Source organism: Periplaneta americana, chromosome 2 (assembly GCF_040183065.1).
Source record: "Periplaneta americana isolate PAMFEO1 chromosome 2, P.americana_PAMFEO1_priV1, whole genome shotgun sequence".
Lineage (NCBI taxonomy): Eukaryota > Metazoa > Arthropoda > Insecta > Blattodea > Blattidae > Periplaneta > Periplaneta americana.
In genome coordinates, this window is record NC_091118.1 from 202,761,226 (window position 1) to 202,780,038 (window position 18,813).

Sequence of the window (18,813 nt, forward strand, 5' to 3'; positions counted from 1 at the left end):
CGAAACCAGGTGGGCCGGATTCGATTCCCGGTCGGGGCAAGTTACCTGGTTGAGGTTTTTTCCGGGGTTTTCCCTCAACCCAATATGAGCAAATGCTGGGTAACTTTCGGTGCTGGACCCCGGACTCATTTCACTGGCATTATCACTTTCATCTCATTCAGACGCTAAATAACCTGAGATGTTGATAAAGCGTCGTAAAATAACCTACTAAAAAAAATCCTTTAGTCCTTTTCTACATATTCACCCTTCAACGCGACACATTTTTCCCAATGATGGATGACTTGACGGTGGCCATGGTTGTAGAAGTCTGCATTTTGGCTGTTCAGGAAACGTTCCACCTCAAAAATCACCTCGTCGTCATTCTGGAAATACCTGCCACGCAATGGTTTCTTCATCCAAGTTTCATGGTCGCAGCTTCATTTTTTAGAGGTGATAATTAAAACTTTATGACTACCCCTAAATGGCAATTTAAAAGTAGTATATTCATATATTATGTACACAGACATTACAAAAACCTTTTTTACACTAACTTGGAAGCGGAATTGAACAAAATCCTTTCGCAGGTTGAAAATACACGTAGTATTGATGTTTTTAAGTGAGGAAGAAAAGATCTTTTAAAATGTTCACATTTTTAATGGCAATTTAAAAGTACTGGACTTATATTCATTCAGTGGCGGCTCCTGCATATTTCTTAAGAGGAGGAAAGAAGTTAACAGCGCAAAATGACATCTTCTTGAGAGAAACATGCTACAAATTAGGCTACATGTATACATGTAAGACCAGGTAGTGTTGGGGTTGGCCTTCTCTTTCGTATAGCAATAATCTGTTCTTGTAAACTGAGTTTCCTAAATTGTCCAAATGTGTTTTCACTTCCATTCATTGGTGGATAATTGCACAAATTAACAATTACAAGGAAATTCACAAACTCGCAGCATTTTTAGCGCACACTACAGCATCACACGTGTTGGTAGAGACCAGCTACTAACACATAACCAGAACCGTTTTACGGAAGTGGGAATGAGAAATAATCTGTTAGGAAAGCGAGAACACTGCACCCACTCACATGGTCTGTGTTGCCACTTGTACATTTTACAAGTTCAGTATCACATGCTTTTGAAGAATGTCAGTTCTTGTAAAGTCATACTACCATTATTGCTCAAAGCTGCAGATGGCCGATTATTTTTTGTGTTAAAAGTAATGTAGTTGGTGCATTTTCAATTTCAAATATATTTGTACAAAACTGGCAACTTGGCTGTTGTCCTATCTACTAGACAATGAATGGAAGTGAATTTCAGGAGCCAAAAAGATCTACGATACTAACGTAGAACTACTTCCTCTTTGTTTTATATAAATCTAACTTCAACTTTCAGATATCCTCGAAAGTTTCAAACCATGAATAGTAGCTTATATAAAATGCAATGAATAATATATTTTGATTTATGATTTAAAAGAAAGTTTATATGGTGTCTTTCATAGCTTTGCGTTAAAACTGTTTTTATTGTGCCTCCTCCTAGACGTGTTATAGTCTGGTTGAATGCAGCATCGTTAGATGGCAGCGGTAGCGAGTTTGTTGCAAGACCAGTTGGTTTCTATTCCCCCCCCCCCCCATGCGCTGATTCAGAGGAGGATCTCCTCCCTTACTGTTCATTCGCTTGCTTTAAAACTCTGCTTCTTTCTCTGGCCGCTAGTGCGCTGTTGTCTATGTTGTTAACTGCAGCAAACGAGGAAAGGATTTGCTTTCCTCCACACAAACAATCTCGCATCCTTCTCACAGTTTTCTAGCGGCACATGAGTGCGCGTCGTTTAAAACTCGATCAACCGAGGTTTTCTTATAGCTGTGAATTTAAAAATTATCGAATATTCCTCGAATTTCAAGGCATATATTTCATTTGGTATTTACTTTCAAAAGAAGAAAAATGTGAGGAGGACGTTCCTCCCTTCCTTCCCCCGAGAAACCGCCACTGTATTCATTCTATTGTCCACACAGACATTATAAAAAAATATATTTTTAAACCAATTTAGAAGCTGAATTAAGCAAATTCCTTTGGCAGGTTTACACATAGCAATGGTGTTTTAAGTTGGGGTGGGGGGAAATTCCAAAACCTTTAAATTTTTTCACCAGAAGCCCCCTTAACCTTGTCCTTGCATGTACCGCTTCTTCCACTTCTACAACATTCCGACAACGTATACCAGGTATTAACAGGTTTAAAATGATATATGTGGAAGATTATGATTATGTTGAGATAGGGAACCAATGGTTGGAAATGTCTCTTGAACTCAGGTGAATAGTGTAATAAGACACAATATTTCTTTAATCAACTTTATTTTCAAAATAATTTATAACAACTCATAGTAACTGTTCGAAGTAATACCAATCTCAATACATACAGATCTCAATACAGTACATAGAGTAGCCTTCTACGGCACAAGAAATTCTGCCACACTGTCTCAAATATCCCCGGTGTGTTATAGGAGTAGATAGGCAGCTAGGATTCTGGCAACCAATTCTTCTTCTGTTTTCACTGCTTTTTCATAAATTAAATTACCCTACATTTTTGGCTTCAAATTAATTACCGGTAAAGTCTACATTATGGTAACACCATTAGATCCTGCAAATCTCAAAAAACATTACATGAATGTAAGAAATGGTATGATTTCATACTTAAAGCATTACTTTGTACAAAATATTCAATGAAATATGCAATGTACAGAGTGTCCGAAAAGTTCTACACCATAGTAGTAGGATGTGTTTTATGTATAGCTGGACGATAACTTTCCTCGTTGAATTGATCGCAAGGGTCCCACTCTCGCCGACTTGAATCCCAAGGGGCTGTTAAATCATGAGTCTACACCATCAAGACAGGAGACGTGGAATATCTACGTCAAGGAATCGAGTATGAGAGTCGCGCCATATCATTTAGTTTTACGATTTTTATTTTAAACATTAGATTTCGCCTTCAAATATGTGTGGAGCATTGTGGAGCACATTGAACACATACTGTGATTAGTCCTATGGTGAGGGACTTTTCGGACACTCTATATATTCTAAATATAAAATTAGTAATGTCGTCTGTTGTCGTCAATCCGCGCTCCTAGCGGCGGAGAATTGTGACACACGGGGATATGTTTCGATGTTCTCGTTGTACATAAGCCATCGGATTTCCTGGCACTGTAAAATTACGTAAGCAACAATATGACTCTTAATCATCAACTTTCAATCTTCTAGCTGCCACCCAGTCTGTCTTCAATAAAGTATGAATAGATCTATCGGTAGACCTAGATGAGAACGTAAAACTGTTCGTGGTCATTCTAGAGCCTTTCCAGTTGTGTCTGGTATGAAAAACGCCAGGAGTGCACACACTGAAACAAAAGAAGACAGAGGATTACAATTAAATTCATTTTTACCCTATCATTATGCTAATTATAAACACACTGTCTACTGTAATACTGATGCTGTAAAAATAGATTTTCAGATTTTCATAACTTTCTATTTCTTTACTACAGGTTTGAATCGAACAATGTGCAACTAGAAGAGTTAAAGCAGGACTCTAAATAGACCGGACCGAACCGGAACAACGGTGTTCGGGTCGTGAATTTCAGGATATTTCCGTTCCATATCGTAACAAATGCATATGGTCCGTACTTACTTATGGCTTTTAAAGAACCCGGAGGTTCATTGCCGCCCTCACATAAGCCCGCCATCGGTCCCTCTCCTGTGCAAGATTAATCCAGTCCCTATCATATCCCACTCCTTCAAATCCATTTTAATACTATCCTCCCATCTACGTCTCGGCCTCCCCAAAGGTCTTTTTCCCTCCGACCTCCCAACTAACACTCTATATGCATGTCTGGATTCGGCCATACGTGCTACATGCCCTGCCCATTCAGGTTCATTTTAATTTGGTATCAATTAGGTATGATATTTCAATACATTTAAAAGATGTATGCATTTTATTCAATATATTTTTTTCGGCTGAATGAAATGACTACCTGTCGTTGTTTCAAACATTTGAGAAAAAACATTTTTTTTTCTAAAAAAAAAAAACTTTTAACTTTCCATCAATACGGTATTACAATTTTTTGTTACATACAACATCAGCTATACGCTCTGAAAACCTGCAAAGCCATTTAACTTTCACCCTGTATTAGAGTGGAAGTGATATGACTGCGCAGAATGAAGGGGACAATAGAATATAGGGTATTAAAACAAATAAAAAATCTATTATGCATTCTGTAATTAAGTGAATGGTTAATTCGAAAATTAGGCTGAAAGTCTGCGTATATTGGCAACAGCGCATCGCCGGCTCACCTACAAATCACACACGAACTAGATCTGAATAGCAGCATTCCGTCCCTTAGTCACTGCAGTAGGGTTGCCAGACTTCCTAATGACAGGACATAACTGGCTCGGAGTTTAGTCAAACTGCGCTATGAATATGATATGTGTTAACAAGGTTGGTTGCATTCTGAGAAGGCGATAAAAGTACACGAGTATTATACTGTGTACCTACACATCTTTACTCACGTAATGAAATGGCTGCAATGAAGAAGAATGGCATAGCACAGTTGATCTCCAGGAAGACTGGGAAAGTCAGGTTCCCTGTGAGGGCACTTACACGTCCCAACATCATTGTCAGACTCATGGCTGTCGTCCTGAAAATGCGAGTCAGTACTAATTCCAACGAATATTGGGATCTTAAAAAACACGTATTACTATGGCGACAGAAGAAATACATTTGAATAATAGGATTTCTTTTTTCAGAAAACAAACATTAAAAGTTAAAAATATTGTTAATGTATTACTAATCACTACATCGTGGATTTTTAGATTCTAAAAAATGTGTTTTAGTTGCCTAAAATAAGCTCTTTCAGCACTTAATTTCGAAATCTTTAGCGTGTTTAAATTACCGAACTGTTGGTTGCGCTTGTTGACAGGAAAATTAGCTAAATTTAAACAGTCAATAATAGAGAGACTTTCTCCCCTCAGAGAGAGAGAGAGGGGGGGGGAGGGGGAGAGAAATATAAAAAGGGAAAAGTTATTTTTGTAGTTATTACAACGTAGAACTTGGATTTTTTAAAAATAACACTTCACAAACAGGGGGAAAAATAAAATAAAATTTCTCTGTCTACTTTGAAATAGGCAAAAATAAGTAAAAAGACGTCAAAATAGGCTGTATTAGGTACTCTCAAATAGCATTTTTAAGCATAGGGGAGAGTCGGGCAGTATCGGACATCGGGTACTATCGGACAGTGCGTTTCTTTCATCTACCACCATAGGGTAGTACCTGAATGACATGGTTACGATCCTCCATGCGACATCAAAGAAATGTAACCGTGTCAATCAGGTACTATCATCGTGTGGTACATGAAAGAAACTCACTGTCCGATATTACCCGATGTCCGATACTACCCGACTCTCCCCTACATGAAAAGCGTAAATAATACTAAGTCCCAACGTGTAAAGAATACTAAGCCCAATGCTATGCGTTATCAATAGAAAAATAGGTTTCTTTTTCCTAAAGATCCGAGGACTACAGTAATAACTTCTAAATCAATCTAGTACGAAAAAAGCCAATATTAACAAGTTTTACCTCATGTTTGTGGGGAAGAGTTCCACAACGGTACTGAGCAGTGCAATTATAACCATCTGATTACATCCTATGAAGATGGACGAGAGTGCAAGCACGATCTCCATGTTGATGGACCAGTACATGGACGCCATACAGCACGCACAGAGCACGTAGCCGAACTCTGCAACAGACGAGCTACTGCGAGACTCGACAGATGTGAAATTAATGTGACTATTACACTCTTACTACGTCACACTACTTTCGACCAATAAAACGGTACGAAAGGACGTATTTCAACCAATCATGGCTGCTTATCGCACAATTTTATCGCGTCCCTAGCATTTGTTCAATTTTATCGCGTCCCTAGCATTTGTTTAATTTTATCGCGTCCCTAGCATTTGTTTCTTTGTTTGCCAACATTTCAAACTGCGCTGGTCTGGACGTCAAAAATATATATAAAATTACAAACCACTCCAGTCGATGCACAGCAGTTTTAAATATGACTCGCATTGGCATTCAAGAACAAGAATTAATAAAAATCACTGATCATATCTATGCATCTTCTGAAATCCGATTTACAAATAAATGAAGAGCACCATTCGGAAATCCTGAATAAGTTGAATACACCATGTAGGCCTAAATCAACGAGTTCCACTTCTATTACGCACACGTCCAATATAACATCAATTGAACCACCAACCACATTCAAATTTGAAAATTGTACATTCAATAATTATTCCTTTTAAAATTATTCATTCGGAAATCCTGAATAAATTGAATACACCATGTAGGCCTAAATCAACGAGTTCCACTTCTATTACGCACACGTCCAATATAACATCAATTGAACCACCAACCACATTCAAATTTGAAAATTGTACATTCAATAATTATTCCTTTTAAAATTATTCATTCGGAAATCCTGAATAAGTTGAATACACCATGTAGGCCTAAATCAAAGAGTTCCACTTCTATTACGCACACGTCCAATATAACATCAATTGAACCACCAACCACATTCAAATTTGAAAATTGTACATTCAATAATTATTCCTTTTAAAATTATTCATGTTTATTTTTTATGTCATCGTCGTTAATTAAAACTTTTCTAACACTTGTGTACAGTATATTAGTTAGGTTATGTTATAGCTTCTGCTATATGATATTATGGATAGTCACGTATCAGAGATTGTTTAATATTAAGATTTACTGAAAATCATCTGTCAAGTGACGTTGATTACTGGGATTCGGATAATTGAAGTGGAATGTTGCATTTTAATAAAAATGAAACTGAATCAACAAAGCCTTCTTGACTAGTAACATTGCCATCGTGTATAATAGATCGAGAACTTCTCTACGAGAAGGCATTGCTCACTACTGCCATCTAGCATGCATCTAGCGTAATATTTGTAATGTTAAGATGGTACAATAATACATTTGAAGACAGTTGTATTTTCGTAAGTCAATTAATATTTTATTGTATTGGAGTACTTCGTTACTTCTAATCTTTATATACTTTCTTCTAATCGTGTAATAGTTAATTAAATCCCACTCGAGTTTTGATTTTCTCTAGATAAATCAAAACGTCTAGTGAGATTACTGTTGATAAATCAATAAGATGCTGACACACAATTTTATTATTATTATTATTATTATTATTATTATTATTATTATTGTGACTGCAGCATTAGAGTTTTCAGGCCAACGACAAGGAGTTGTAGTTTTAGTATACGTTCATGCTGCAAAATATCCGAGATGCCACAAAAAGTACTATAAAAATATACTTTGTATATTCAGAATTTCATTGTATTATATTTTTCTGGCAATAAACTTTATTATTATTATTATTATTATTATTATTATTATTATTATTATTACTGTTTAGTCAACTGTTGGAAGATAGGTTTGGTCCCCACAAGTGACATCATCGAGACATCACTCATGAAGCAACTAGGGCAGGAGATAATGAGATAGGATGGCCAGTTCCTTTCCCCCTCTATTGCATACATCGCTGACTAGCTATTAACTTATATACACGTATGGCTAATATAAATTTAATAACTACTAAGTTGTTGTTGTTGTTTTCTGTTGCCAGGCGTTTGACAATAAAGTCATTTGACCTCTTGCACTCCAATATTTTTCAAAGATATTATCATGGTCAGCCACCGAAGCACAGATTTTGAGATGTTCCGAATCCATTTCTTGGTTTGAGTTGCACAATGGGCAGTTAGGGGACTGATATATTCCAATTCTATGCAGGTGTTTGGCCAAACAATCATGGCCTGTTGCCAATCTAAATGCAGCTGCAGACGATTTTCGTGCTAATCGGGAATTAACTGTGGATTATGATGCAGAGAGTTCCATTTTTCCCTTGAGATTGTATTATCAAATTTTGTTTGTTGAAGTCTAAGTATGTAGATTTAATAAATCTTTTCATAGTTAATACGTAGATTTAGCAACAGGTCTGTAAGTAGCAGTGCTGCCCTTCTTTGCTTCTTTCCCAGGATTCCACAATGGGATGGTAACCATTAGAATACAATTCTTTTATTGAGTGATATTAATTGAGAGAGCATTTTAGTTTAATAACTAATATATAAATACATTTAGGTATTTAACGACGCTGTGTCAACTACTAGGTTATTAACGTCGATGGAATTGGTGATAGCGAGATGTTATTTGGTGAGATAAGGTCGAGGATTTGCTATAGATTATCTGATATTCGCCTTACGGTAGGGGGAAACCTCGGAAAAAACCAAGCCAGGTAATGAGTTCGAACGGGAATCAAACCAACGCCCGAAAGCAGCTCCGGATCAGTAAGCAAACACGCCTACCTACTGAGCTACCTATTTCGGAGGCCAGTAACTAATAGTTTAAATTATAAAGACTAGGTCTACATAATAATATAATATGCATTACAATAACATCTGTTAAAATTCTAACTTGACATTTTTCAGATAACTTACTGAGAACATTTTTCTTACAGAAATAACCAACGATCATGTTTGCGGACAAGTTCCACACTGCCGCAACAACTCCAACTATTATGTTGTAAATAAACGTTGTGTCACCAAATTGTACCTGAAACACAAAAATCTTCTTTTACAATTTACAATGCAATTATTATACGATGAATATAGTTTTACAAGATATTAAAACGATATATAATTTTTTAAATACAATAAAATACTTTTTTTTTTCACACAAAAAATACAGACAATTATTTTTCCATTTACATTTCCATTGCTTGACTACCGAAGTCCTTTTTATGGAGAATAAATTTTTCCCAGCGTGATTATTGACTTTTCACGCGCATTCGATGTAGTCCCATACGACATATTGTTGATTAAACTACAATCAACTGGGTTTGACTTCAAAGTACTCCAGTAGATGAAGGAATTTTTAACTTGTCGCACTCAGAGAGTACGGGTGGGGGAAGAATTATCGAGTCCAATAGAAATTACTTGCGGAGTCCCACAGGGGAGTGTCTTGGGGCCCCTTCTATTCCCGGTTTTTGTAAATGATCTGCCAATTAACATCTTGTCCAGGGTTCGCTTATTCGCGAATGACTTATCGTATACAGGGAAATAAAAGGTCATGAAGATACTACTCTTCTTCAGAATGACCTCAATAGAATAAACGATTAGGCAATGACCAACAAAATGAAAATAAATTCTCTAAAGAGCAAAGCCGACAGTTTTACAAGAAAAAATAATAAAATAATCGCATCGTATACGTTAGAGGCTGAAACCATTCCGGAAGTTAACAAATGTAAATACCTAGGAATAACTTAATGTAACAACACTATGAGCAACAGCCGAATGCTATTATTATTAGTAGTTGAGCCATGAACCAATGTAACTTGTGTGATCACGCCAAATGACACCACCTCCCATCGCTACGTGCATGAGGGTGCCAAAGTTGCGTATAAAATTAACCTACCGCTCGGACTCTGTCAGTAATATCTCGGCATCGGGAGCAGATATAGGCCTGTACGACCACTCGTTTGATTTGTAATACCGAGTTCTGCAGTACTAAAGTGATAATAGGTACGTACGATTTACTTTGAGTGAACAACAGTGAAAAACTTGTGAGGTGGGATTAATTTCAGAATGTCGCTTCATAGCTCCATACTCTTCATTTGTAAATTGAAACGAAAATAAAACAATCAAATCAATACAACTGTAGGTTTATTCCCGAAAATGGGTGACGTATTCTACGAACAAGTATAGGCCTATTTCTGATACAGCGCAGATTTTTTTTTTTGTAATTTTCCAAACAACTGGATAGAAAACCCATAATCAATGTGGTCAATCATATCTTAGGGTCTATATAAATTATGACCTATGCTGAACCATGTAAAACGTGTGTAAGTCTAAAATAGCTCATTTTCGCTCCTGGTTTTGTGTGTTAATGGTATGCCTTTCTTGTTGTCAAATTTAATTATTTTGCTTTTCAATATTTCAACATTATTTCATTTTATTTTTTCCAATATTTTAACATTCTTCCTCGAATAGGCGATACAATTCAAATCGCAGTAATTTTGTATGTTACAAATCCTATTATTTACATCATACGTAAAAGATAACACTTGAAGAGTCCACTGCAAGAATGGTGGATGTCATATGGAATACATTTTGCAGGAGAAGCAATTGGAAGTTTGAAATGCTTAGCGCTCAAAGCTTAACTGTGATTTTCCGATCATTACTGGACAATGACTATCAGTGTTAATGCCATATAACTCTCTATGTACATTCTATATGTCTTAAGCTATGCATTGACAGTCTTGGTTCATTTTCGAAAAGAAAGTGACATCCATCATTCTTGCAGTGGACTCTTCACTTTTAAATAAAGTGTTCTTGCATGTTAATTCGTTTTTGTGTATTCATAACGTAAATATGTTTGTCTTTAGTACGAATTAGGATTTTTCCATTAGAATTACAATTTAGTTATGATGTTCTGTTGTCAACTTACGGGCACACATTCTTCACTAGTTGTTACATTCATCGTTGCGTTGACAACAGCTTGTGCCCCAGTTCGAGATGCCATCATGTCACACAGAAAAACATTTTCAGTTTGAGATTTATACAAACTGGTATACTCTTCCAAAATGGCGAGAATCTGGGGCAACCACAGACGAATTGTACTCATCCTGCAACGGCAACATTAAAACGGAACACAGAAATGTAAACAATGATTTGAAAATGTGATAAAAACACGTAATTAGAAATGACACAAAACTAAAATGGACGAAGAGACAGGATACAGGAAACATCTATTTCATTGCAAATCCTTACGTAATGATCAACACCATAACGATACTGCTTTCATTTATGAATACAAACCGTATTATAACAGAAACACACAATAGAAACAGAATCTCAACAATAGTCAACGGCCAACTAATAGCATATAGGTGCACAGAGATCCTGCACGCGCGATATTACCTGGATGTTAAAGCATGTATAAATAAACTTGATTAAAATGAACATTTTATTTAATATTTTAGAAATATTAAAAAATAATAATTTAACTTTGGTTGTAATAATAACATGAATGATATTTATTTCTTGTTTTTAATATACAACTGCATTCATTTGTTGAGAAAACAAAAGAACTCCATTGTGTACAACAGACATGGCCTACATCGTTTACGTTGATGATCAAACTCGCTCCTTGGTGATGACCTCATGGATTTATAATAGAGACAAATACCGGAAGCTCTCTTTACATTTAGATTATAAATAATGTTTTTTTTATTATTATTCTGGGTTATATAGTGGTGAATCAATGTATTCTATGTAGTTGGTGTTGTGCACACATCAGTATGGACGCTCCGGAATAGGAGTGTGTTTTCAAGTATCATAGGAGGTAAAAGTTGATATGTTATACGACTTGTTTTCTTCGCATTATCAGAGAGCAGAGTCCCTTATAATAACGATTTTTCACAAAGTAGGCTATTTGTAAATCTAGAGACGAAAATAATAACGATACTCACCCCCAAAGCCCTCCGTACTGAATACTGATTACTAGCAATATTCTGCCGATGTAGGGTTTGCGTAAGAACTGCTTCATATCAGTAGAATGATTGCGATTGGGCACGTCTCCATTTGGTGTCAGTATATCTCCATTTTGTTTCTTCTCATCGACAAGGCTCTTAACCTGCATTGAAACATCTTATATATTTCATATCATGGTTAAATAACTTATATTTATTTACAAGGAAATGAACTTTAAATTACACTAAAATAGAAAAATAAAAACAAAATTAGTAGACTACTTTTAATTTTATTTTATGCAATTTCATTCACAAATAAGGAAAGTATTACGATGCTGCAGAAATCGATTACAATCGAACGAGACAAAAGAAACAAAACAATTGGATAAGTGTTTTACAATGTATGTTATTCGTCCAATCCTCGATAGACCTTGTCACAGAGGTGAAAGTGAGATAGGAGAAAGAGAAAGTCCGTAGTTTATGAGCAAGGGACTTGGAGCGCTGCGAGATGAAATGCCGTCTTGTGATTGGATAACTTGGCGGCCATCTTAGAATACCAAATAAATAGTTCTCTATGATGGTTTCGCCGGCTATCAGCTGAGTCATGTTGTAGAAATTATCCAAGTTTTCGCTACTAACTTTAGGGATGAAGATGGCAGCAGAGTTAGTAGCCGAAAGCTTGGAGAATTTCAATAACTAGACTCGGTTGATAGTCTGCGAAACCAACACATTGTCGCGAGGTGGATACTGTAAAAGATAATATATAACAAGATGCTCTATGAAGAGCTATATTTAACGTGCCACTGCTCAGGATAGGGACCTATGGCGGGCTTATGTGAGGACGGCAATGAACCTCCGGGTTCCTTAAAAGCCGTAAGTAAGTAACATATAAGTGATCTGGTATTTACGTCGTGGTTAGAGTATAGATAAGAGAAACGAGGCGGAAGATAATTTGGTGTTGAAGTCTGCAGGATTCGAAAGAGTAAAGACAAGGAGTGTAAAGTTCTACGTTCTTTGAGTCGGAGCCATGAAAGATTTGCGAAGGACGGTGATATGTGATCATATCGTCGGATGTTGCACACGTATCTGACGCACATATTCTGAACTCGCTGTATAACTTGACTGACAGTTCAGAACTTAGGTCACTTAACAGAACGTCACAATAACCGAAGTGCGGCATTACTATAAGGATGTTTATAAACATAAGTACGTTCTGTTTCAACCATCTGCATAGAGCGATTCTGCATTACAACTCATGACTGTAATTATTTCTTCACTACGTCGAGACCTTGAACAGGGGAACTACACTTGCCCCACAGAAATTCGTAAGAAGCGCTCCACTCGCGGGATGTCCCCCGTCACGATAACTGGTTACGGTGTGATGAACCGGACGGGAGATATCTCAGTAGCAATGAACAGCTCCAAGATGAGTGGTTGCTGATGCACGCTAGAAGTAACAACAGTCAAGATATTGGAGACAGCTGAAACTTGTAAGTTTATCGAACATAATTTACTATTTCTGTTCAGCAAATTCGTCAAGTGCGATGTTACGCCGATTACTTGTCGTAGTCTCGTGAAAGTGGTTTTATTTAAAAAAATCGTTTTGAAATAATTGCCGATTTGGCGTTGTTGGATATTCTAAATTTATACAGTATATAGGCAAGTTTTATACTCCTGGCTAAATATAATAATATTAACACTATAAGAATGGTACGGAATATGCAGCATTTTCAGATCAATTTCCAGTTTTTAAAATTTTATATACATTTTAATATACGACTACATTCATTTGTTGACAAAATGGCACGACGAAATGAGCCATCGAAGAAAGTAATAAAGACTAGACTTGTGAAAAATGTACCTGACTTTATTTTTAAGATTTCGCGAATAAAACAACAAATATTGTTGGAATTCGTTTAACAATTTGAATTAGCCTGTTTTTTGACTTGCTATTAAAAGTGCATTTTTTTTGGGGAGTTATGACAGGAAGTATAAAGAAATGGTGCAAAAAATTGGCAAAATGAGAAGAATTCGCATTATTTCGTTTCGCGAATTTCGAGGATCTCTACTTATCAATATTGAAGGATGCGTCAGGCTAGCCATCCTTGCTGTGACAGTTCACAGTGAAGATGAAGGAAGGAAAATAAGCGAGAGACAAAGAAGCAGTGTTGTCAAATTTATTTATGGTGTTAAATGCTATCTTCACAAGTCTACTGTACAGGAGCCTGAGTTCAAAACCATTTGAACCACCCTTAACTTATAACTTGTTTTGGTCAAGCCCGTGGTCCAGGCAAGAGAAAGGTTTTCTCCAAGTCTCTTGTACCAAAGCAATCACCATTATCATCATAATCACCATTATAATCACAATCATCATTATCATAATCATTATTACCATCATAATCATCATTATCATCACCGTCATTATCATTAGCATCATAATCATTATTATCAGCATACTCACAATCATTATCATAATCATCATAATTAACATTATCATCATAATCACCATTACCACAATCGTCATAATTGTCATTATTATAATCATTATCATCATAATCATCATTAGTCCACACCTGTGGAGTAACAGCTAGCGCGTCAGGCCGCGGAACTAGGTGGCCCGGGTTCGATTCCGGTTGGGGCAAGTTGAGGTTTTTCCGGGTTTTCCCTTAATCCAATATGAGCAAATTGCTGGGTAACTTTCGGTGCTGGACCCCGGACTCATTTCACCGGCATTATCACCTTCATCTCATTCAGACGCTAAACAATCTAAGATGTTGATAAAGCGTTGTAAAATAACCTATTAAAATAATCATTATTATCATCATTATCACAATCATAATCATCATTATCATAATAACCATTATCATCATCAAAATCATAATCATCATTATCACAATCATTACCATATCATAATCATCATTACTATCATCATGATCATCAGTATCAAAATCATCATAATCATTACAATAATTATCATCATAATCACAATCGTCATAATTATAATCATAATTATCAGCATAATCATCGTCATCATCATAATCGTCGTTATCACAATCATCATTCTCATAATCCTCATTATCACAATCATCATCATGATCATCATTATCAAAATAACCATCATTATCATCATAATCATAATTATCACAATCATCACCATAATCATCATTACCATCATCATAATAATCTGTATCACAATAATCATTATCATCATAACCATCATAATCATAATTATCATTATCATCATAATCATAATGCTCATGATTATTAACATCATAATCATCATTATCAACATCATAATCTTTGTCATTATAACCATCATTATCATCATCAATAAACACTTCTTTCTAACCTTATTTTTTTGCCTGCCTAAAATGTTTCAGTCTCTAATATCAGGAAATAATGGCGGTATCGAACGGGATGCTATGTTGTATTCCTCCTTGACTTACTTTGTATATGATAACATCAAATTGGGAATCCCGAACACAAGCTGATTTTCGAGAAAAAATACCACTATTCCGCCGACATTCTCGCCGCCATAACTCCTCCGTTCGTGTAGTGAGAACAAAGCTGATAAGTGCGGCGAATAGAGCTCCTCGAACTCTATCTGCAGTGTAAAGGGCAACCCTCTGTCCCAGGTATATGGACGGTAGAGGCCGGCAAATGTTAAAAAAATGGTAATTCTGACTTTCCAAAACAGGCTTTTCTCCACACAAGGAGAACGAAGGGGCTCAAAGACCCGCCCTTTTCACTGTAGCAACCCCGCATGTTTTACTCCCAATCACCAGCAAACTCGAGCAAATTCATTGCACTTAATTCTAACCTTATTTTTTCAGAATAATAATTAGAAGGTTTTCTATGCTCCAAAATTAAAACTAACTTGTTGACGTATCGTAAGACTGCATGAGTCATGGTAATGCGCAATGCAAGGAGCAGATAAGGGCTAAAATATTTCACATAACTAGTTCAAAGCCATCTGAGGTCGTACCGGTTCTGTGTTAAGTTAACAACATAAATCGGAACGCCTGTCATATGTTTTCCGTGAACTTGACTATGTATGGTTCTCAAGTTCCGGCTAACGAGAACTTGTGCAATCAGTTTTGTAGGTGCAACACACATAATTACAGTCGAGAACACTTCAATTTAAGGTAAGGAATTATTTTGCTTAAATATGAAACTAAAATGCAAGTTGCTGTACATAGATTATTAATAGTAGTGTAAGCAAGGGTGAATAGGGTCAAAATTCATATTTACTCTAATAACTCACATAACTTAACATCAAACCTAAAATGTGACACTTCGTCAGAAAGATTGAAGTTTTAGTTACATGTTTAAATGTCTATATTATAATTAACTCAGCAACAATTTAGCATATTTAGAAATTAAACAAAGTATTGCACGACCCTTTTCACCCTAAGCATCCAGGGTGAATAGGGTCATCAAGAAAGGCGAAAGGAAACATTCTTACTTTTCATTTTTATTCGTAAACTTGTACAATAAAATACTTAAGAAGATTCAGATCCAGACAAATTATACAGAGTGAGTCATAAGTATGTTTGGAAAACGCGTGAGCGTGCTCCTGGATCAAAAACAAGAACAATTCCTTACATGAAAATTTGACGGAAAATGCTTATTTATTGGAGAAATGCTCATACTTTCTTTTTGTTCTTTTTTCGTTGTGTCACAAGTACATGTTGAGAAATTTGTCATTTAACGTTTACAAAAGGCCCTCAGTGTGTCTCCCTCCATTTTTTCACATGCCTGAGCACGACGTACACACGACTGGCGAGTTCGCTCAAACACCATGTTGTCATCACTGATCAATTGGCATGCATTTTCAACACGTTGCAATAGCTCCTCAGCATTATTCACTGGTATTGAATAGACTATAGCCTTCAAGTGACCCCAAAGGTAATGGAGTGAAGTCGGGTGATCTGGGTGGCCAAGGCACTGGACCACCGCGTCCATCAAAACAAAAACAATGTACTACTGTCTTGTTACTGTGTTGTTTGTAAACAAACACTGGTACAAATAAAAAAAACAACACAATAATATGATCAAATACTTATGGAAACTAAACTCACTATTTCCGTCAAATTTTCCTATAAGGAATTGTTCTTATTTTTTTATCCAGGGACACGCTCACAAGTTTTCTAATCATACCTATGGCTCACCTTGTATACTTAATACTAATTCATCACAAGCAACAAAATAATGTTCTGTTTTAATTATTCAAATGAACATCTTCCACAAATAAATCTCTTCTTACTCTCAGCTGCAACACAATTTTCATGGTATCACTCATTCCCCTTTCCCATGCATTGTACACAGTTTCCGAGCTTTAAAGAAACAGGATCACTCTGTTTAACATTGCAAAAACCACATGCAGTGTCATATTCATCTGATGATTCATCTCCTGACGATGATGATGATGATGATGATGATTATGGGCACCTTTTCGAACATCGAACATTTAGTTCAAAACCACAAGCTGAAAGTTTAGGCCTAAGTATTCTCTTTGCAAATTGCTTTTATTGGTCAACTGAGAACACGGTTTATCCTCACCTATTCTTTACCTGTTAGTTGACCTCATTTCCCAGACGTCTTTGTAGGCAGCGATGTGGTACATTGAAGAGCGCTGCAGCGTGGCGCTGGCTTCGTACTTCACGATAAGCTTTTAATGCCCTCTACATATACTCCTCCAATCATGAAGACTGCGTCTTCCTTCTGTATTTCCCCATTTAGGAAAATTAATATAAACCCTAATTCAATGAAATCAGTTAAAAATATTCTGACCCTTTTCACCCTTAAAATAGTGACCCGAATTACCCAAAGAGCAGTAATATTTTGCATCGTAAGATTTGCCATACTGATTGGTCTTAGAAGCTCAACATATGGGTAAGCTGTCCTTTCAGAGTCCACTTTCAACTTAATTACTAAATCATATAAGTATCACAATAATAACTGGTAAAACGCAGATTAAATAAACACTACAATTCAAGAAATTAAATAAAATATTGCTACTTATCGTTACAATAACAATTTTCTACTTCAAACACCGCACCAAAAACAATGCGGTTATATTGCTTTCCCGCCTTTCTGCATTGAAGAAGTTCCCAACTTCAACGCTAGCTAGCGCACAATCCAGTATGCTTTGTTCTTTGGCTTACAGAGCGGTGTTTTAAAAACTGACCCGATTCATCTGGTGACCCGTTTCACCCTTGTTTACCCTAACTGAAGATTATCATCATAAAATCTACATTAATTAACAAAGTTAACAAACAAATGAATGAATGAATGGACGAATAAATAAATAAACAAATAAATAAATATAAGCTTTTGTATATAATAAGAATGGATCCGCTAACATAATAAGTACTGGTTGCGCATTCCATTTGATCAATGTTGTAGAAGCATAACTTGGGCCATGAATGAACAAATTAAGTTCCTTAACCAACGAATGCAACGCGGGTGGCATCGAAGCATTTCCCATAAGGGGCAATGTTCTAATCCTTGTTACAATAAATTTTATCTTGAGTTCTACTCAGAAAAAATGGCTCCATTTTAAAACAATGCTATAGCCGATTTTGATCAGCCCTATATATTCTGCTATGCTGTGTCACTTTCAAATAAAGATATAGACTACTACTAAATACGTTAGTAAAATGTATTGTATTTTATATGCGCCATTCTGTGATGAATTGAGTCCTAGATATTTCGTCAAATAGTGCTGAAAAAATCACTTTACATAACAGAAGAAGAGACACATTAACAGACAGCATATAATACAAATAATTTTTATATCAGGAATCCTGAAAATGTGTTTTTTTCGTAAAAATTTGAAAACTGATTTCTGCAGCATCAAAGGGTGCGTCAAAACATCCTCCCTAATTTAAAGTTTAAATAAAAAACAGATAGATCAAAACAAGGAAACTGTATTAATATGAATGGTATCTAAACAGTAGGAAATTTAGGTTTACATGCGTGAATCATCAAAATTTCCGATATTGGAATGGACTGAACACTCGTGAACTTCATGAAAAACCTCTACATAACGACCGTGTTACTGTATGGTGCGCAGTTGCAAGAATCGGGATACTTGGTCCTTACTTTTTTGAAGAGGATGATGCTATTGTGACAGTAAACTTTTATAATCAACAATTTTTTGGCACCAAGATTCAATGCACTGCAGATTGACCAGGTGTGGTTTCAGCAGGACGAAGCCACCTCTCACACAGCTGAGATTTCTCT

The 18,813-nt window shown here is 36.1% G+C and overlaps 2 protein-coding genes across 3 annotated transcripts in view; one reads left to right on the forward strand and one right to left on the reverse strand.

Moving 5' to 3' along the window:
• Positions 1-2,312: 2,312 nt before the first annotated feature.
• Positions 2,313-18,813, reverse strand: part of LOC138695064 (synaptic vesicle glycoprotein 2B-like) — a 30,938-nt gene continuing 14,437 nt past the window's right edge. For both annotated transcript variants that reach the window (XM_069819420.1, XM_069819419.1), the window contains 6 exons: positions 11,566-11,729; positions 10,542-10,719; positions 8,534-8,648; positions 5,592-5,751; positions 4,526-4,653; positions 2,313-3,360 (listed from right to left, as the gene is read on the reverse strand). In XM_069819420.1, coding sequence (XP_069675521.1) covers positions 3,305-3,360; positions 4,526-4,653; positions 5,592-5,751; positions 8,534-8,648; positions 10,542-10,719; positions 11,566-11,729 — 801 coding nt within the window. In that variant the 3' untranslated portion in view covers positions 2,313-3,304. The remainder of the gene's footprint in view (positions 3,361-4,525; positions 4,654-5,591; positions 5,752-8,533; positions 8,649-10,541; positions 10,720-11,565; positions 11,730-18,813) is intronic.
• LOC138695219 (putative ankyrin repeat protein RF_0381) overlaps positions 15,689-18,813 on the forward strand; it is a 29,560-nt gene continuing 26,435 nt past the window's right edge. Inside the window, exon 1 of the mRNA XM_069819679.1 lies at positions 15,689-15,710. The gene's annotated coding sequence lies outside the window, so the exon portion shown is untranslated. The remainder of the gene's footprint in view (positions 15,711-18,813) is intronic.